The sequence below is a fragment of the Capricornis sumatraensis genome, chromosome 11 (genome assembly GCF_032405125.1).
Source record: "Capricornis sumatraensis isolate serow.1 chromosome 11, serow.2, whole genome shotgun sequence".
In the NCBI taxonomy this organism is placed as follows: Eukaryota; Metazoa; Chordata; class Mammalia; order Artiodactyla; family Bovidae; genus Capricornis; species Capricornis sumatraensis.
In genome coordinates this window covers 91,941,670-91,963,319 of record NC_091079.1, presented here as the reverse complement: position 1 = coordinate 91,963,319, position 21,650 = coordinate 91,941,670, and the positions used below count along the sequence as shown (strand labels likewise).

The 21,650-nt window shown below is 39.8% G+C and overlaps 1 protein-coding gene across 1 annotated transcript in view; it reads left to right on the top strand.

Annotated features, from left to right (window-relative positions):
- SLC26A7 (solute carrier family 26 member 7) overlaps positions 1-21,650 on the top strand; it is a 146,416-nt gene that overhangs the window by 65,727 nt on the left and 59,039 nt on the right. The window contains exons 6-8 of the mRNA XM_068983719.1: positions 403-485; positions 11,948-12,095; positions 14,414-14,527. Coding sequence (XP_068839820.1) covers positions 403-485; positions 11,948-12,095; positions 14,414-14,527 — 345 coding nt within the window. The remainder of the gene's footprint in view (positions 1-402; positions 486-11,947; positions 12,096-14,413; positions 14,528-21,650) is intronic.

The window sequence follows — 21,650 nt, the reverse complement described above, 5'->3', positions numbered from 1 at the left end:
TTAAAACATTCTTTTGTATCATGAGAGACAAGTATTTAGGTTGGATTGTGGTATCTGTGAGTGTGCACACACACACACACACACAAACACACATTCGTATATTCTGTATTCTGCACCCCTTCAAAATCAGACATAATTGGGTTGCTATAACTGGAAAGAATATGGTAAAATTGTATTATTGTAACGCCATTTAATTTTTGAGACTGCAGATTAAGTGCTCTCAAATCTCAGAGGGATTTTTTTATTTACATATTTTCTTAGTTTTAAAAAATCTGTGCAAATACGATATTACTGTTGATAATCGTGAACCACATGAGTGATGCTTGCTTTTAAAAATAGTTTTAAGATGTTTGAGAGACAGGAATAATTTTATTTTTCTCTTTTTCGAATGGAATCACACAGATGATTGCTACATCTTTGACTTGCTATTGTACCAATATGGAAAACACATACGGATTAGAAGTAGTTGGTCATATTCCAAAAGGGTAATGTAGTCTTTTTTCTTTCTCTCTTTCCTTTTGTTTGTTTGTTGATGGAAGAAGGAAATGGGGAGTAGGTGGGTATGAATTTTATTTCTTTCAAAGTCTATATGTGGTACAAAATTCTAGTTAATTTCTATTTTACAGTGATAGAAGCAGTTCACAATAAAGAAAAATAACTTCTTAAAGTATATATTTATTATTTGAGAAGTTGATAACTATTTTTTACAGCATTGCTTCAAGTAAAAGATTTGGAGATTATTAATACACATCATTTGAAAAAGAAAGCAGAACATTGAATTTCCAAATTAGAGTCATGCTCTAGTCTTCCCTCTTCTACTCACACATTCCTATGACTATTTTTATTTCACTTAAAATATAATAAAAATACACAAGCATCATCTTAAATAGCAAACATATAGACATGAATGGTATGCACTGGTGAAGGAGAGAGTGGAAATAGAAATGAGAGCATGTTTCCCGCCTGTCTTAAAGCCTTCCTTTGGACACGAAGAGAAGATTAACAAAAGGAAGACGTGTTCACCCTGAAAGCACAAAATATTTTTCCAAATATATCCTGAAAGGAAGCAACATCATCTTAGGGGATAAAGAGGATGTCTTATGAATTATTCTCTTTTAATGGGCTGTGCTATACACCAATATTTATAGATTTGGGGCAAAATTAGAGTTGTTGGCTTCTCTATATTTTTATCTTCCAGACATAGGCCAATAGTGATTATTGGAATCATCTTGTGTTTTCTGAAGGGTTCTCTACTTTACCTTCAAATTCAGTTTATTGTTTTTTTATTCCTATAGGTTAATTTATCATTATTAATAATTAGGCAAGCTTTATTTTCATGAAACAAAATTTCTTATAGTTTGAGACACTTTTATGTATATGTCTTAGGGCTTGTAATGGTATGAATCAGTTTGACTTAGGGTTAAACTTGAGGGAGTGGGCAAAAAATACCATGCCTCTCCTTCATCTAGTGTAGTTATCCTTTATTTTGAGTGACTTTTACAAACTCATCTTCTTAAAGAATCATAGAAAAAGTATGGCATTGATAAGAGATGGAGCTGAGGTTGAATCCCAGCTCTACCATCACTTTGTGATTAAGATACATTTTTTAGAATGTTTTCTTCTCTATACATTACACTCATGGTACTTGATCTGGGGATTGTGGGGAGAATTTAATAAAATTGCTACTGTGAAAGTGCTGAACATTCAGTTTACATGCTCAGTATTAGATCAATGTAAATTATTTCCCCCTTTTCTTCTACTGTTGGCCCAGAGGGATTTTTCTTTAAAGACAGAAGGTAACTGTCACATAGGATCATCAGGGATAAATAAACAATGATACTTTGGCTCAAGTGGTTTTCAAAAAAAAAAAAAAGACAATGACTGGGTATTAGTTGGAAGAAATATTTTAAACAGTTGTTTAAAACTGAGAAATAGAAGTTGCACAACCCTCTTAGCCTCATCCACAGGAGGGCAGACAGAAGAAGTAGAAAGAACTACAATCCCGCCAACTTCAAGAACAAAAACCACAACCACAGAAAGTTAATCAAAATGAAAAGCCAGAGGATTATGTTCCAGGTGAAGGAACAAGATAAAATCAAACTAAAAGAACAACTAAATGAAGTGGAGAGGGCAAGCTTCAGAAAAAAGAATTCAGAATGATAGTGAAGATGATCCAAGGTCCTGGGAAAAGAATGGAGAAGATGCAAGAAATGTTTACCAAAGACCTAGAGGAGCTAAAGGACAAAGAAATGGAGACGAACAATCCACTAGAAGGAATCAAGAGCAGGATAACTGAGGAAGAAGAATGGGTAAGTGACCTGGAAGACAAAATGGTGGAAATCATTGCAGCAAAGCAGAATATAGAAGAAAAGAATGAAAAGAAACGAAGACAGCCTAAGAGACTTCTGAGACAACATTAAATGCACCAGCATTCACATTATAGGGGTGCCAGAAGATGAAGAGACTGAGAAAGCACCTGAGAAAATATTTGAAGAGATGAGAGTTGAAAACTTCCCTAAAGTGGGAAAAGAAATAATCACCCAAACCCTTGAAATGCAGAGAGTCCTAGTTAGGATAAACCCAAAGAGGAATACACTGAGACACATAGCAATCAAACTGACAACAATTTGAGACGAACAAAATGTTAAAAGCAACAAGGGAAGCATGACACATACCCTTGTATGTTTTATGTATTATCAGCTGATTCCTCAACCAAAATTCTACAAGTCAGAAAGGGATGGCACAATGTATTTAAGGTGATGAAAGGGAAAAACGTACAACCAAGAATACTCTAACCAGCATGACTTTGCTCAGATTTGATGGAGAAATCAAAAGTTTTACAGACAAACAAAAATTAAGAGAATTCACTAGCACCAAATAGGTGCCCAATATGCTACTGGAGATCAGTGGAGAAATAACTCTAGAAAGAATGAAGGGATGAAGCCAAAGCAAAAACAATACCCAGCTGTGGATGTGACTGGTGATGGAAGCAAGGTCCGATGCTGTAAAGAGCAATATTGCATAGGAACCTGGAATGTCAGGTCCAGGAATCAAGGCAAATTGAAAGTGGTCAAACAAGAGATGGCAAGGGTGAACATCGACATTCTAGGAATCAGCGAACTAAAATGGACTTGAATGGGTGAATTTAACTCAGATGACCATTACATCTACTACTGCAAGCAGGAATCCCTCAGAAGAAATGGAGTAGCCGTCATGGTCAACAAAAGAGTCTGAAATGCAGTACTTGAATGCAATCTCAAAAACGACAGAATGATCTCTGTTCGTCTCCAAGGCAAACCATTCAATATCACAGTTATCCAAGTCTATGCCCCAAGAAGTAACACTGAAGAAACTGAAGTTGAACGGTTTTATGAAGACCTACAAGACCTTTTAGAACTAACACCCAAAAAAGATGTCCTTTTCATTATAGGGGACTGGAATGCAAAAGTAGGAAGTCAAGAAACACCTGGAGTAACAGGCAAATTTGGCCTTGGAATGTGGAATGAAGCAGGGCAAAGACTAATAGGGTTTTGCCAAGAAAATGCACTGGTCATAGCAAACACCCTCTTCCAACAACACAAGAGAAGACTCTACACATGGACATCACCAGATGGTCAACACCAATATCAGATTGATTATATTCTTTGCAGCCAAAGATGAGGAAGCTCTATACAGTCAACAAAAACAAGACCGGGAGCTGACTGTGGCTCAGATCATGAACTCCTTATTACCAAATTCAGACTCAAATTGAAGAAAGTAGAGAAAACTGCTACACCATTCAGGTATGACCTAAATCAAATCCCTTATGATTATACAGTGGAAGTGAGAAATAGATTTAAGGGCCTAGATCTGATATATAGAGTGCCTGATGAACTATGGACTGAGGTTCGTGACATTGTACAGGAGACAGGGATCAAGACCATCCCCGTGGAAAAGAAAGGCAAAGAAGCAAAATGGCTGTCTGGGGAGGCCTTACAAATAGCTGTGAAAAGAAGAGAGGTGAAAAGCAAAGCAGAAAAGGAAAGATATAAGCATCTGAATGCAGAGTTCCAAAGAATAGCAAGAAGAGATAAGAAAGCCTTCTTCAGTGATCAATGCAAAGAAATAGAGGAAAACAACAGAATGGGAAAGACTAGAGATCTCTTCAAGAAAATTAGAGATACCAAGGGAACATTTCATGCAAAGATGGGCTCGATAAAGGACAGAAATGGTATGGAGCTAACAGAAGCAGAAGATATTAAGAAGAAGTGGCAAGAATACATGAAGAACTGTACAAAAAAGCTCTTCAAGACCCAGATAATCATGATGGTGTGATCACTAATCTAGAGCCAGACATCCTGGAATGTGAAGTCAAGTGGGCCTTGGAAAGCATCATTATGAACAACGCTAGTGGAGGTGATAGAATTCCAGTTGAGCTATTTCAAATCCTGAAAGATGATGCTGTGAAAGTGCTGCACTCAATATGCCAGCAAATTTGGAAAACTCAGCAGTGGCCACAGGACTGGAAAAGGTCCGTTTTCATTCCAATTCCAAAGAAAGGCAATGCCAAAGAATACTTAAACTACCGCACTATTGCACTCATCTCACACACTAGTGAAGTAATGCTCAAAATTCTCCAAGCCAGGCTTCAGCAATATGTGAACTGTGAACTCCCTGATGTTCAAGCTGGTTTTAGAAAAGGCAGAGGAACCAGACATCAAATTGCCAACATCTGCTGAATCATGGAAAAAGCAAGAGAGTTCCGGAAAAGCATCTATTTCTGCTTTATTGACTATGCTAAAGCCTTTGACTGTGTGGATCACAATAAACTGTGGAAAATTCTGAGAGAGATGGGAATATCAGGCCACCTGACCTGCCTCTTGAGAAACCTATATGCAGGTCAGGAAGCAGCAGTTAGAACTGGAGATGGAACAGCAGACTGGTTCCAAATAGCAAAAGGAGAACGTCAAGGCTGTATATTGTCACCCTGCTTATTTAACATATGTAGAGTACATCATGAGAAACACTGGGCTGGAAGAAACACAAGCTGGAATCAAGATTGCCGGGAGAAATATCAATAACCTCAGAAATGCAGATGACACCACCCTTATGGCAGAAAGTGAAGAGGAGCTAAAAAGCCTCTTGATGAAAGTGAAAGTGGAGAGTGAAAAAGTTGGCTTAAAGCTCAACATTCAGAAAACGAAGATCATGGCATCCGGTCCCATCACTTCATAGGAAATAGATGGGGAAACAGTGGAAACAGTGTCAGACTTTATTTTTCTGGGCTCCAAAATCACTGCAGATGGTGACTGCAGCCATGAAATTAAAAGATGCTTACTCCTTGGTAGAAAAGTTATGACCAACCTAGATAGTATATTCAAAAGTAGACATTACTTTGCTGACTGAGGTCCATCTAGTCAAGGCTATGGTTTTCCAGTGGTCACGTATGCATATGAGAGTTCGACTGTGAAGAAGGCTGAGCACCACAGAATTGGTGCTTTTGAAATGTGGTATTGGAGAAGACTCTTGAGAGTCCCTTGGACTGCAAGGAGATCGAACCAGTCCATTCTGAAGGAGATCAGCCCTGGGATTTCTTTGGAAGGAATGATGCTAAAGCTGAAACTCCAGTACTTTGGCCACTTCATGCGAAATGTTGACTCATTGGAAAAGACTCTGATGCTGGGACGATTGGGGGCAGGAAGAGAAGGGGACGACAGAGGATGACATTGCTGGATGGCATCATGGACTCGATGGATGTGAGCCTGAGTGAACTCCAGGAGATGGTGATGGACAGGGAGGCCTGGCGTGCTGCTATTCATGGGGTCACAAAGAGTCGGACATGACTGAGCGACTGAAATGAACTGAACTGAAAGGAACTTCTCTAGGCACAAACTTAAGAGAAGGAAAAGACCTTCAAATATAAACCCTAAACAATTAAGAAAATGGTAATAAGATCATACATATTGATACTTATCTTAAATGTAAATGGATTAGATGCACCAACCAAAGACAGTGGATTTGCTGGGTGGATTAAAAAAAGACCCATAAGTATGCTGTTTACAGAAGACCCACTGCAGACCTAGGGACACTGACAGACTGAGAGTAAAGGAATGGGAGAATGTATTCTCTGCAAGTGGAAATCGCAGTAAAACTGAAGCAGCAATACTCATATCAGAAAAAATAGGCTTCAAAGCAAAGGCTGTCGTAAGAGATGAGGAGGACACTACATAATGATCAATAATTCAGTCCAAGAAAAAGATAAAGCAATTATAAATATATATGCACCCAACACAGGGGCACCTCAAAACAGAACCCATTTGCAGAGCAGCAGTGGAGATGCAGACATAGAGAAAAGACTTGTGGACTCAGTGGGGGAAGGAGAGGGTCGGACAAACAGAGAATAGTATGTAAATATATACATTACCAATGTAAAATATAGAGCAAGTGGGAATTTGCTGTGTGACACAGGGAGCTCAATGAAGTGCTCTGTTCAAGCCAGAGGGGTGGGATGGGGTGGAAGATGGGAAAGGGGGCTCAGCAGGGAGGGGACATGTGTATACCTGTGGCTGACTCATGTTGATGTACGGCAGATACCAACACAGTATTGTAATGCAATTGTCCTCCAATTAAAAAAAAATATTAAAAAAACCACAAACATGGCAGCTAAACAATATGCTACTAAATAACCAATGGATCACTGAAGAAAACGAAAGTTAAACCTTCCAAAACCTATGGGATGCTGCAAAAGCAGTTCTAAGAAAGAAGTTTAGAGCAATATACTCCTACCACTTTTACCTCAAGAAACAAGGGATAAAACCTAACCTTACACTTAAAACAACTAGAGAAAAAAGAAATAAAACCTGAAGTTAAGTAGAAGGAAATAAATCATAAAGATCAGAGCAGAAATTAATGAAATAGAGACAGAGAAAATAATTGCAAAGATTGATGAAGTTAAGAGATGGTTCTTTGAAAAGCAAAAGTAATAAACTTTTAGCCAGACTCATCCAGAAAAAAAAAGAGAGAGAAGACTCAAATCAATAAAATTAGTAGTGAGAAAAGTTACAACTGACTCTATAGAAATACAAAGGATCATAAAAGACTACTATGAGCGATTGTATGCTAATAAAATGGATGACCTTGAAGAAATGGACATATTATTGGAAAGATACAGTCTCCCAAAACTGAATCAGGAAGAATCAGAAAATATGGCAGACCAATCACAAACGCTGAAATTGCAACTGTGAATAAAAAACTCCCACCAAACAAAAATCCAGGCCCTGATGGCGTCACAGTCAAATTCTATCAAACATTTAGAGAAGAGCTAATACCTATCCTTCTGAAACTGTTTCAAAAAATTGCAGAGGAAGGAACATTTCCAAACTCATTTTATGAGGCCACCATCACCCTGATACCAAAACCAGAAAAAGATACCATGAAAAAAGAAAATTACAGGCCAATATCACTGATGACCATAGATACAAAAATTCTCAACAAAATACTAGTAATCTGAATCCCACAATACATTAAAAAGATCATACATATTGATCAAATGAGCTTCATACCAGGGATGCAAGTATTTTTCAAGATCTACATATCAGTCAATGTGATAAACCACATCAATAAATGAAGAATAAAAAACACATGATCATCTCAATTAATACATAAAAGGTTTTGATAAAATTCAGCACCCATTTTTGCTAAAATGTCTCCAGAAAGTGAGCACAGAGAGAATACACTTCAACATAATAAAAAGCCATAAGACAAGCCTACAGCTAACATCATAGTCAGCGTGAAAATCTGAAAGTATTTCCTCAAAGATCAGGAAGAAGACAAGAATTCCATTCTTATCACTTATCAAACACAGTTTGGAAGTCCAATCCACGGTAATCAGAGAAGAAAACGAATACAAGGAATCCAAATGGGGAAAGAAGTAAAACAGTCATTGCTTGCAGATGACATGATGCTATACACAGAAGATCTTAAAGATGCTACCAGAGAGCTACTAGAAATCATCAATGAATTTGGTAGATTTGCAGGTTACAAAGCTAATAGAGACATCACTTTGCCAACAAAAGTTCGTATAGTCAAAGCTATGGTTTTTCCAGTAGGCATGTACGGATGTGAGAGTTGGACCATAGAGAAGGCTGAGCACTGAAGAATAAATGCTTTTGAACCGTGGTGTTGGAGAAGACTCTTGAGAGTCCTGTTAACTGCAAGGAGATCCAACCAGTCCATCCTAAAGGAAATCAGTCCTGAATATTCATTGGAAGGACTGATGTTGAAGCTGGAACTCCAATACTTTGGCCACCTGATGCGAAGAACTGACTCATTTGAAAAGACCCTGATGTTGGGAAAGATTGAAGGTGGGAGAGAAGGGGATGACAGAGGATGAGATGGTTGGATGGCATCACCAACTCAATGGACATGAATTTGAGCAAACTCTGGGGGATAGTGAGGGACAGGGAAGCCGGCTGCACTGCAGTCCATGGGGTCGTAAAGAGTCAGATATGACTGAGCAACTGAACAACAACAACAAAGATTTGCAAGTTACAAAATTAATACACAGAAATCACTTGCATTTCTATACATTAACAATGAAATATTAGTAAGAGATATTCAAGAAACAATTCCATTTATTATCACACTAAAAAGAATAAAATACCTAGGAATAAGATTATTTGAAGAGACAAAAGACCTATACTCAGAAAACTATAAGATGTTGATGAAAGAAATCAAAGACACAAAGAGATGGAAAGATATAACATGTTTGTAGATTAGAAGAATCAATATTGGAAAAATTACCATACTACCCAAGGCAATCTACAGATTCAGTGCACTCCCTATCAAATCACCAGTGGCATTTTTCATAGAATTAGAACAAAAAATCTTAAAATTTGTATGGAGACACAATAGACCCAGAATGGCCAAAGCAATCTTGAAAAAGAAAGAGCTCTAAGAACCATGTGCCCTGATTTCAGATTATACTACAAATCAAAACAGGATGGGACTAGAACAACAATAGAAACATAGATTAATGGAACAGGATTGAAAGTGCAGAAATGAACTCACACACTTCTGGTTAATTAATCTATGACAAAGGAGGCAAGACAACATAATGCTGGAAAGATGGTCTCTTCAACAAAAGGTGCTGGGAAAATTGGACAGCGACATGTAAAAATGAAATTTGTGTGCTGTGTGTTTAGTTGCTTAGTTATGTCCAAACCTTTGCTACCCCATGGACTGTATTCCGCCAGGCTCCTCTGTCCATGGGGATTCTCCAGGCAAGAATACTGGAGTGGGTTCACGTGCCCTTTTCCAGAGATCCAACCTAGAGATCTAACCCAGGCCTCCCACAGTGCAGGCAGATTCTTTACCATCAGAGCCACCAGGGAAGCTCAAGAATACTGGAGTCCTTCTCCAGGGGATCTTCCTGATCCAGGAATCAACCCAGGGTTTCTTGTTTGGCAGGTGGATTCTTTACTAGCTGAGCTATCAGGGAAGTCCTGGAGCGGGTTGCCATGCCCTCCTCCAGGGGATCTTCTCAACCCAGGGACTGAACCTAGGTCTCCCACATAGCAGGTGAATTCTTTACCTTCTGAGCCACCAGCAAAGCTCACATGTTAAAAAGTGAAATTAGATCATTCTTTGACATCATACAGAAAAATAAGCTCAAAATGGTTTAAAGATCTAAATATGACAATGAACACGATAACACTCCCAGAGGAAAACATAGGCAGAGCACTCTGATGTAAATCACAGCAATATCTTTCTTAATCTGTCTCCCAGAATATGGAAATAAAAACAAAAATATGCAAATAGAATGTACTTAAACTCAAAACTTTTGCATAGCAAAGGAAACAATAAAGAAAAGACATACTGGGAAAAAATATTTGCTAAAAATGTGACTGACAAGGAGTTAGTTTCCAAAACTTACCAACAGCTCATGATACTTAACAGCATTAAAATAAATAATCCAGTTTAAAAATGGGCAGAAGACCTAAATAGACATTTCTCAAAAGAAGATATACCAATGACCAAGAAGCACATAACAAGATGTTCAACATCACTAATTACTAGACAAAAGCAATTCAAAACCTCAGTGAGGTATCATCTCACACCAGCCAGAATTTGTTGTTCAGTCACTGTCACGTCTGACTCTTTGTGACCCCATGGACTGCAGCATGCCAGGCTTCCCCTGATCATTTTCCAGCCAGAATGGCTATCATCAAACCACAATGGTCATTCACAAACAGTAAGTGCTGGAGAGGGTGTGGAGAGAAGGGAGCCCTCCTACATTGTTGGTGTGAATGTAAAGTGGTACTGCTATTATATAGCACAGTATGGAGGGTTCTTAAAAATCTAAAAACAGAGCTAACATATGACCCTGAAGTCCCACTCCTGGGGATATATCTGGAGCAAAATATAATCTGAAAGGGTACATGCAACCTGTGTTCATTGCAGCACTGTATACACTAGCCAAGAAATGGAAGCAACCTAAATGTCTGTTGACAGTAATGGATAATTGTACATGTAGACAATGAAATATTACTCAGCTATTGAAAGGAATGAAATAATGTCATGTGCAGCAACATGGATGGACCTAGAGATTGTCATAGTGAATAAAGTAAGTCAGATAGAGAAGGAGAAATATTGTATGATATCCTTTATATGTGGAACCTAAAAAAAAATGATGCAAATGTACTTACAGAGCAGAAAGAGACTCGCAAACTTAAAGAACAAACTTATGGTTGTTGGGGAAAAGGATTGGGGAAGGGGTAGTTAAGGAGTTTGGGATGGGCATGTACACACTGCTATATTTAACGTGGGTAACCAGCGAAGACCTTCCATAGCACATGGAACTCTGCTCAATATTAGTGGCAGCCGGGATGGGAGGGGAATTTGGGAAAGAGTGGATATATATGTATGCATGGCTGAGTCCTTTTGCTTCCCACCTGAAATTATCACAACGTTGTTAGTCTGCTACACTGCAATAAAAAAATAACAAAAAGTAAAATTGAGAAACAATGTTAGCTCTTATGTTGTCCCATGTTTTGCAACAGAGGGTAGATGGAGCCTATATAGATATTTTTCATAACATATGGTACATAGAGTCACAAAATAAAATTCAGCTAAGTACACTTAGAGGTCTATTGGGTTTCTTCAGTAATTCCTTAATTGAGCAGCAGCCCATCTACCAAATCAAAAGGCTCTCTGAAGAGCTAAACAAAATAAAAGGCGTTATAGTCAGGAGGACAGGAAAAGGGAGTTTTTAGCAGAGTGGATTGTTTCAGGTAAGTTCACCTTCCTGTGGGGTATGGAAGGGCACATTACCTCACTGGTGTTGACCAGGTAATTCCAGGCTGACTGACTCAGGTTATATTCCTGGAATAAGGTAAAACTTCACTTAAGTTAGGTATTAATTCTTGATTTGCTTACATGGGGCTTAGCACAAATGACTCCACAGTGGGCCTGTTGTCTCTTTTTTTAACAATCATTAAGTGCACCATGAAAGGGTCAAGTTAAAAACATAATTAACTCAATGGCAAACTTAAGGATTAGCTCAAAGAATCATAACTCACAGTAAACTATTCAAGGCAGGAAATACAGTTTCTAGCGCCAGCCACATAAATGTTTCAAAAGATTCAATAAAAGAATGTTCTGGATTTGCTTTTGTTCTGATGAAGGAAATTTTTGTTGAGTCAAAGTTTCTGTGCTATAACTTAAATTTCCTGGAAGTAAATGAAAGTTAAATGTGTGGTGCTCTCTCTATGGTGTTCTTTGTGATTTTGCTTTTCTCCAAAAAATGTAGAGAATAAAAGGCTTCTAAGGGCAAGGCTGCTTGGTTTTCTCAGGGGTATTTCATGTATTTTGTGTCAACTTCAGAGTCATTACCATAGTTGAATTCGCTGCAAGTTGTTAAAGAAATTACATATGAGTTGATGAGTTCGATATGGTCTTTCTTTCACAGGATTCCTCCACCTCGAGCTCCCCCAATGAACATCCTCTCTGCGGTCATCACTGAAGCCTTTGGAGTGGCACTTGTCGGCTATGTGGCCTCACTGGCTCTTGCGCAAGGATCTGCCAAAAAATTCAGATATTCAGTTGATGACAATCAGGTGTAGTATGTCCCAGTCCCTCTCCACACCTCTCCATAGCTACTGTGTCATTTTGACGTGTACTCCCAGATGCTGAAAATGTTGAACTTCTGAAAAATACAGCTCTCCTAAGTGTATAACAAGAATGGATAGCACAAACCAAAACAAAAATCTGTAAATCATTGATAGAAAGGTGAAAATCTGAGCTTTGTGGGTTGGTTATAGTACACTTTTGTTTTTAAATAGAGGGATATCTTGATGTTCCTTTTGTTTTTAGGAGAAAATCTAAATATATTTATGATTGCATGCCAACTTTTAAAAAAAATTCAGATTTCAAAGTACAAAGAACACTATTACTCTTCTTAGTGAAAAACTAAAGGATGAAAGGGTTTCTCAGCATACAACGGATGAAGATTTTATTGAGAATGTTTCTGAATCTACTTCTGCTAGTGTTTTGTCCCAAAGCCCATGGCCCTACATTCCTACACAGGTCTGCAGACATAGCTGTGCAGGAGTGGTTAGAAGGCCAAAGTACCTCTGTCTAAATCTCACTCTGAAATGGTTGCTATGCCCCAGTTTTGTCATCTGTACAAAAAGCAGATTTATTCATTCAACAGATGTGTATTGAACCCTACTGTATGGCAGACACCAGTCTAGGAACAAGGGATAGAATGGTGCATAACACAGGCCGTCTCTTTTTTCATCTCAGAATCTCCCAGTGGCTTCCCATAGTACTTAGATTAAAAGCCTATTGCCAAGGCTTACAAGGCCCTACCTGACCTTGCTACCATCCCTTTTCCTCTATGATCTCATATTTTTTTTTGTAGCCTGTTCTAGCCTCACTTTCTTACTTGTTTTTTTTCTTGAGTTTACTAGCTATGTTGTTAGCTCAGGATGTCTGTACTTGCTGTTCCCTTTTCCAGAAATTCTATACCCTCAAGTAGCTGCATTCCTCCTTTATTTATATATTTCCTTCTTAGAGTGGCCTTGCTTGGTAAGCTAAATCCCACTCTCCAAAACTTTCCACTCTCTGTTTTACTTTCTGTATTCATCTTGTTTATTGGTAGCATCCCTCCACTAGAACACCAGTCTGTGAGGGCAGGGATTTTTATCTGTGTTCCTGGCAACAGCAGAAGCAGAAAAGTATTAGGAAGCTTCTGCAGGAATCCAGGTGACATCTGATAACTTGGCCCAGGATGTAGCAATGATGGAGCTGGGAAGTGGACAGATTGTGAATTGGATGTGGGCACCATTTGGGCAAAGGGGAAGTCAAGACTCTGTCTGAAGCTTTTGGCCCAAACAAATAGAGCTTGAGGTGGGGAAGGGTGTGGGAGGACCAGAGAGGGAGTATGTAGAGCAATAGCCTGATTAATTAAGCTTGGGATACCTGTTAGCCATTCAAATGAAAATGCTGAGTAATAGCTTGCCTATACCAGTCTGAAGTTTAAAAGAGTGGTCTAGGCTTGGAGATATAAATATGGCAGCTGTCAACATGTTTTGGGGTAGCTCAGAATAGAGAAAGAAGTGATCCGATATTTGTGATTGTTTGTATGAGAAGGGACCACAGAGGAGGCTGAGAAGCGGTGGGCAGGGAGGTCGGAGGAAACCGGGAGGGTGAGAGGCTCAGGAGGGACCAGGAAGTAGGCTTGAAGGCGGAGAATGTGAGCGATCGTGTCAAATGCCACCTTTACTGCCTGGGGAGGTAGGAATTAACCATCGAATTTTGCACTCTGGAGGTCATAGGTGGAGTGGTGGGAACAAAACCCTTTATTATAGTAACTTGAAACCTGAGTAAGTGGCAGCAGATACAGTAAATACCTTGTGCTTCCCTATAAAGTTGTTATTGTTACAGGATTGAATGAATAAAGGGCTCAGAACAGTTTCTGGCTCATTGTAAGCACTCAGTAAATGTTAGCTATTTTTAGAATGATGGTTAAATTACAACTAGTGGAGAGAACAGAAATAGAGTACAAAAGATGTCTCATTCTATGGCAAGCTTTATCTGTGGCCTCTAAAATTTGGGCTTCTCAGGTGGCACAGTGGTAAGAATCCACCTGTCAGTGCAGGAGACGCTAGCGATGCAGGTTCCATCCCTGGATCAGGAAGATCGCATCGAGTAGGAAACGGCAACCCACTCCAGTATTCTTGCCTCAATAAACAGACTCCTCCATGGACAGAGGAGTCTGGCCGGCTATAGTCCATGGTGTCGCAAAGAGTTGGGCATGACTGAGCACATCTCACACACACACACACACACACACACACACACACACACACACACACGCTAAAAGTGGATTGTGATTAGGAAATGATACATTTCCCTGCTATCATTCCTGTAGGAATTCCTGGCTCATGGCCTCAGCAACGTGATTGCTTCGTTCTTCTTCTGTATTCCAAGTGCAGCTGCCATGGGAAGAACTGCTGGCCTGTACAGCACGGGAGCAAAGACACAGGTAACTTTATTCTTCAGCAGGCGCAGGACTGAGAGAGAGCAATGAGCGTCTCTCTACATTCCCGAGACTATTGCTATTTCTTTAGTCTCTTAAAACTAGCATCAAGGCAGTTTATCTGTTCCCTTTCTTAGGAACGATCCTTGAGAAGCTGAAGGATTCAATGAGCAGACAAAAGGAAAAACGTCCTGTACTAGGGGCAGTTTTCTTGTTGTCAATCGTTGAGCGAAAGCTCCCTCCAGTGGTGCCTCTGATTTTACTTTTTGCTAATCTAACCCGTCAGTTTGAAATGTTAAAATGTTAGTTCATTTCCTTTAAATAGAATGAAAGCCATTGTATGCAACATCAGTCCCTGATACTGAAATTCCCGTCTATAGAGATGTACAAGTATGTGAATAAATAATACAATGTCTATCCACATTTTGGCTTAATGAAACAATTGTGTGTTTTAGGAACTCAAATCAGTTTGACATTTTAGAGCCTCCTGTACACTAGTTATTATGCTCGATACTAGTAAGATATCAACGGTGGTAATTAAGATGATACTGTGATGGTGAGGATGGTGGTGGTGTTGGTGGAAGCATATATTGAGTTATATACCAAGCATTGCATGTCATGCTTTTTTTTTTTTTTTAAATAAATGAACTCATTTAATATTTTAGGAAACTCTATGAAGGAGGCATAATTATTATCCTAGATTTCCACATGAAAACATTGAGGAAAAGAGGGTTAAACTAACTTACCCAGGTCACGGAGCTAGAAAGTGGCAGAGCTGAGATTTGAATCCAGATAGATTTACTCCAAATCTTGTATTTTTAACCACTGTTCTATACAAGGAAGTTCATGTGTGTGTTTGTTTAATACATTAACACGAACAGCTAACCATTGTTAAAACAGTTCGTGCATATTTTATTTTATTTTTAGGACTTCTAAATTTTATTACTTGGTTGTGATGGGTCTTTGTTGCTGCACATAGGCTTTCTCCAGTTGCAGTCGGTGGGGGGCGCTCTTTGTCGCCCTGCATGAGCTCCGCACTGCAGCGGCTTCTCTTGTTGCAGAGCCTACGCTATAGACATGCGCTTCAGGAGTTGCAGCACGTGGGCTCAGTATGGCACACGGCTTTGTTACTCTGCGGCATGTAGGATCTTCTTGGACCAGAGATCCAACTGGTGTCTCTTGCACTGCAAGTGAACCTTTACCTACTGAGCAACAAATCCATTATTTAGTAGCCTACTTTATATAAGTCCTTTTGGGGGTGTTGTAGAAGAGTAAATTTGAAAAGTGTATAGTTCTTGACCTTGGGAGAAAGTGGCAAGAGAAAGACGGGTAAATGAACATTAAAATGTAATAAAGTAATAAAATTATTGATGAATGTACCATGGTGCAGGGGGGAAGCAGTAACAAATTCTGAATCTATAATAGTGTGACATATTATTGCCACAACTCATCAGCAAGGATGTGTAGTTCTCATTCACCGTTGTTTTACATGACAATTTGATTTTTAGGCAGCTCGTGATTTAAAGCATAAGTTCATAATGTGCATTGGCACAAACATTTTTGCAAACTCTCAAATATTTGTAATCTAAATTTGAATGTTTAATATATAGTGTACTCACATATCATTCCTTACTCTGAAGACTTACATCTATAAAATTGTAAGATTCTATAGTGATTTCCACCTCGTTTCTTACAAGGATGAATGTGTGAGATTTCCTTTCATCAGTTCTGCATGATATTCTCTTTGTTAGACTTCAGAAGAAATAAAAGGCACCCAAAATACTAATTCAGAGAAGCAAAGCTCAGCAGCACTGTATTTTTGTGCTGTTTTGCTTGTTGAGATTGTCCCTAATCTGCTCAACTAGTCCCATTAAACTGCACAAGGAAGTAATCTGATTTAATGTGCATACCCCAATTGAGGATGCTTTCCCATGGTAGTCATTTTGGCATTACAACTATTAAGTTTATGTGGGGATAACAGACATGATTTGAAGAAGGCACTGGGACAGCCAAGTCTTAAAAGTTTTTTTTTAATCGGCTATTTGTGAAACCAGCTTTCCATGTGACAAGGCTTCATAAAGTGAGCCCTTAAAATATCTCTCTTTCTCTCGTACGTACTAGACTTATACCCAGTAAGTTAATCTAGAAGAATGAAAATCTTTCAACTTTCAGGCTAATAATAGCCAATCATTTCACCAATCGACTCTTTCTCATTCAGAAACACTATGAGTATTTCTGTAGAAAGATAGCTTTTAAAATGCAGATATGGCCTTGTTCCTTCCTCCCAGAGCCCATAAGAGGTCTTAGTTTTCTGACCTTTCAGCTACCCAAACTGTGCTTCCCCCCGCAGCCTCATCCTGGACTGTTCACCTCACTCTCAGCTCTCTAGTCACCGCACCTCCTTCTTCATGACTCTGGTGTCTTCCTTTTATCCCTTTTATCTCTGTGGCTGCTTCCTCTTCCCTTCTAAGTTAACTCCTGCCATTCATCAGATTGCACCAAGACTTCTGGGCCAGCTGTGTTCTTTTCTTCAGAGACCTTAGCTCTATTGGACTTTCCATGTTTATCAGTGTAATTATGCGATTGAACTCTGCCTTCTGCTCTTAACTTCAGCTCCTAGAGAGTCCCTGTCTGCTTTTGTTCTCTATATCATCAGTGTCCAGCCCAAGACTTAGCACATAGTAGGTGTTCACTAAGTGTGGAAAGAATGAATGAAAAATGAAAGTATTGGATGATTATAAACTAGTTAATTTTGCTGATTTAAGAAGGGACAGATCAAGTCAGGCAAGAGCTTTTATTCTCACTTAATACTTGAAATACATTTGAAATCAGGAAAAATGCTTTCATTTGAAATCAGGCTTAGGATCATAGACTTTGGAGAAGCAATATTGAATAGTGTCAACTTCAAAACATGAACAATGGGAGAGAATTGTGAGTTCAGTTTTATTTGGGGAAAAATGAGGACTGCAGCCCAAGAGCCAGCACCTCGGACAGCTCTTGAGAAACTACTCCGAAGAGGCAGAGGGAAGGTCAGTGTACACCTGATTTTTTGGTGAAGGGGGGATACATGCCATCAAGCATCTATTTTTTCCAGATGGTTTCTGCTAGTCTCATGAGGCTTTCTGCTACACACAAGAAAGTCACCACCATGAAGGATATAAGAATTGGGCTCATAAAATCAGCTCCTGAAAATATCTAACTATCCGAAGACCGTCCTGCCAGTTTTTAGCACAGAGAGCCTCATTTCCACTCTCCACCCTGAACTTTCTTCAGGGAATGTTCTAAATCAGCAGCTGCCATAACTCATGATTTCCTCCCTGTAGAGGCAGATGGCAAGTGCCAATTTGCAGTGGACCATAGAAACACGATAGCTACATAGGTAATTGAAATTTTCAGGTAGTTATGTTTTAAAAAGTAGAAGGAAACTGGTAATATTAATTTTAATACTATATTTTAATTTACTTAATGAAGTAAAAGTATTATTTCAACAAATAATGTAAAAACTATTAATGATGTATTTTATATTCTTTTTTTAAATTAAGATTTCAAAATCTGGTGTGTATCTTACATTTCCAGCATCTCCTACACCCACCAGCTACATTTCAAACGCTCATGGGTCACACGTGGCTATATGAGACAGCACATTTGGGACCATTTTATATACAAATGAGTTGATTATCAAGCCTTTCAATACTTTAGAAAATCAAATAAAAACGTTTGAATTGAAACAACAAAAGATACTAATACTAATCGTTGAATACCAAGTGCCATAGTCAAAGGCCCAAAGACATTTCTGTCCTCCACATGTCAGAACGTTTTTATTGTGATTTCCTTTAGATGTGGCATGCAGAACATGGCTATTTAAGAATAAGAAAGTCTTGGTGCTGCCTAGATATATAGCACAAATAAGTGTGGTGGGTCTCTCTTCTTTCTTTGCTTTTAAAGAATGTTAATTAGGGGAGAAAGCACTGTAACCCTCCCCACCCCTATTGCCCTGTGTTATTATTATTATTATTATTTTGCTTCCAACAAAGCGGAGACAGTGTTCTTCGGGCAGTTTGAGAAGCACAGTCAAGCCATGAAGGGTGAGAGGCAGCACCTGTTGCAGGCAGAGCTCAGCCACAGCTGAAAATGAGGGCCGGCATGGTTTCTGTGGCACTGAGATTGCCCCTGGGTCCTAATTTGCCAAACTATATTCCTTTATTTTTTCAGAATTTGTCTTATTGCTTCCAACTTCGTTTAAATCCTACTTAATATAGCCTCAGTTACCAGGTACCCTTTTTCTCTTTCCCCACTTTCTGAACTCTTATTGCCATTCCGCTACTTTCCAGAAAGCTGTGCAGACTGTGAGTGCTAGACATTCTTCGCATTCTTTGAAAACTACTTAGGAAGGAAATGGCTAGCATGGCCTTCTCCCTCCAGCCGTGTCTACAGGTATAGGTAGGTTGTGGACTTAAAAAATATTCACAACCTAAAAGTTTAGAATTATGTTTTATTCAGTGGGAATTCTTAAGACTTCAAGCATCTCAAGTAACCCGGATACAACTGCTCTGAGGAGGCAAGGGGAGGAGCCAGGTTATATAGAAGTTTTGCAGCAAAGGGGAGGCAGTCTGAACATCAAAAGATTGTTGTTAATTAAAGGAAGACAAATATCTCAAGTTAAGGAATTCAGCTCTTTTCTATGTAAGGGAAGATGCAAGAGTCCAGGCTCATTGAAATCATTCTTTTCACGTGCGTCTCCGCTCTCTGGGGCCAGCGGCCCGTGTTTCTCACAGCCTGGGCTTCCTTGAGGCTCACCATTAGGGTGTGATTGCGGTCTGCTGGCTGCCAGGTTGCAGTAGTTCTTCCTAAGTGCCCTTAGGGCCGGAAGCTCACAGGGGAGGGCTGCAATCACCGATGACTGTGACAATCCTTGTGTACTGATATAGCAGGAAATACTCCATTTTTCAGTCCCTCCCCTTGGTCAGGAATTTGACCAATATTTGGGAGACATTTCATGACCAATTTTTGTTCCACAGTGCTGGGAAGCTGCTCCCAGATTAGGTGAAAATTCTCGATATACAACTCAAGGTATTAACTTCTGGATTAAGCCTACTGATAGATAATAATAAAAGACTCTCTGTATGGTTTATCTTCTAACCTATTATGATCCAGGAGATATTTCCCTTGTTGCCTTTTCCATAGCTAGAATCACACTCTTACAATTATTGATTGCATACAGAACTATATGTCTGATCAATTGTTTCAAGTTGCCCAGTCACCTACATTTGTTGGAGGCTTGGTTACACACTGTAAGAGACAACAGTCTTATAAAATAGACAGATAGAAGTAATGTAGCTAGTAACACTGACAAAGGCATAGTGTAGCAGAGACACAATGCACAAAAAATTTGGAAATAAGCAGCAAATTAAAACAATGATTAGTATAACTAGTTGCAGTCTAGTTCCAGTAAACCATCAACTCTGAAGGAGAACCAGCTACAGAAGCCAAATTCTGACAGGATAATGTAGAGAGTAAAAGATAAATGTTTTATCTTTGCTTACAAAGACATATTTTATCAGCTTGTTTTAGATCATGACATAAGAGAAAAAGGTTTACCAGAAAACAGATTTGAGGAAGTATGTTTTAAAATCAAAGTTATAGATCATATTTATCAATTTATTTAGTCCCATGTAATTGATTCCTCCTGTGCTTGTGCAGCCACCGCTCCTCGGGTTGCTCCTCCCGCCACCGGACCTGGCCTCGGGCGTGGGTGGCTCCTCCCAGCTGCCGCCCCTGGCCTCAGGGTGACTCCTCAGGGTCACCGCCCCTGGCCTCGGACGAGGGGTGTCTCCTTCAAGCTGCCACTGACCCGGACATGGGGTAGCTCCTCCCAGCTGCCGCCCCTGACCTCGGACACAGAGTAGCTCCTCTTGGCCTTTCCTGCACCTGCGCAGCCTGGCACTCTAGGCTGCTGCCCCTGACCTCGGACACGGGGTAGCTCCTCCTGGCCGCCACTGACCTCAGACACGGGGTAGCTATCCCACGTTGAAGGTCAGGAACGGCGGCGGTAAGGAGATACCCCTCGTCCAAGGTAAGGAGCAGCAGCTGTGCTTTGCTGGAGCAGCCGTGAAGAGATACCCCACGCCCAAGGTAAGAGATACCCAAGTAAGATGGTAGGTGTTGCAAGAGAGCACCAGAGGGCAGACACACTGAAACCATAATCACAGAAAACTAGTCAATCTAATCACACTAGGACCACAGACTTGTCTAACTCAATGAAGCCAAGCCATGCCTGCGGGGCAACCCAAGATGGGCAGGTCATGGTGGAGAGGTCTGACAGAATGTGGTCCGCTGCAGAAGGGAATGGCAAGCCACTTCAGGATTCTTGCCTTGAGAACCCCATGAACAGTAGGAAAAGGCAAAATGATAGGATACCAAAAGAGGAACTCCCCAGGTCATTAGGTGCTCAATATGCTACTGGAGATCAGTGGAGAAATAACTCCAGAAAGAATGAAGGATGGAGCCAAAGCAAAAACAATACCCAGCTGTGGATGTGACTGGAAATAGAAGCAAGATCCGATGCTGTATATAGCAATATTGCATAGGAACCTGGAATGTCAGGTCCATGAATCAAGGCAAATTGGATGTGGTCAAACAAGAGATGGCAAGGGTGAACATTGACATTCTAGGAATCAGCGAACTAAAATGGACTGGAATGGGTGAATTTAACTTGGATGACCATTACATCTACTACTGCGGGCAGGAATCCCTCAGAAGAAATGGAGTAGCCATCATGGTCAACAAAAGAGTCTGAAATGCAGTACTTGGATGCAATCTCAAAAACGACAGAAAGATCTCTGTTCATCTCCAAGGCGAACCACTCAGTATCACAGTTATCCAAGTCTATTCCCCAACCAGTATCGCTGAAGAAACTGAACGGTTTTATGAAGACCTTTTAGAACTAACAGCCAAAAAAGATGTCCTTTTCACTATAGGGGGCTGGAATGCAAAAGTAGGAAGTCAAGAAACACCTGCAGTAACAGGCAAATTTGGCCTTGGAATGCGGAATGAAGCAGGGCAAAGACTAATAGAGTTTTGCCAAGAAAATGCACTGGTCATAGCAAACATGCTCTTCCAACAACACAAG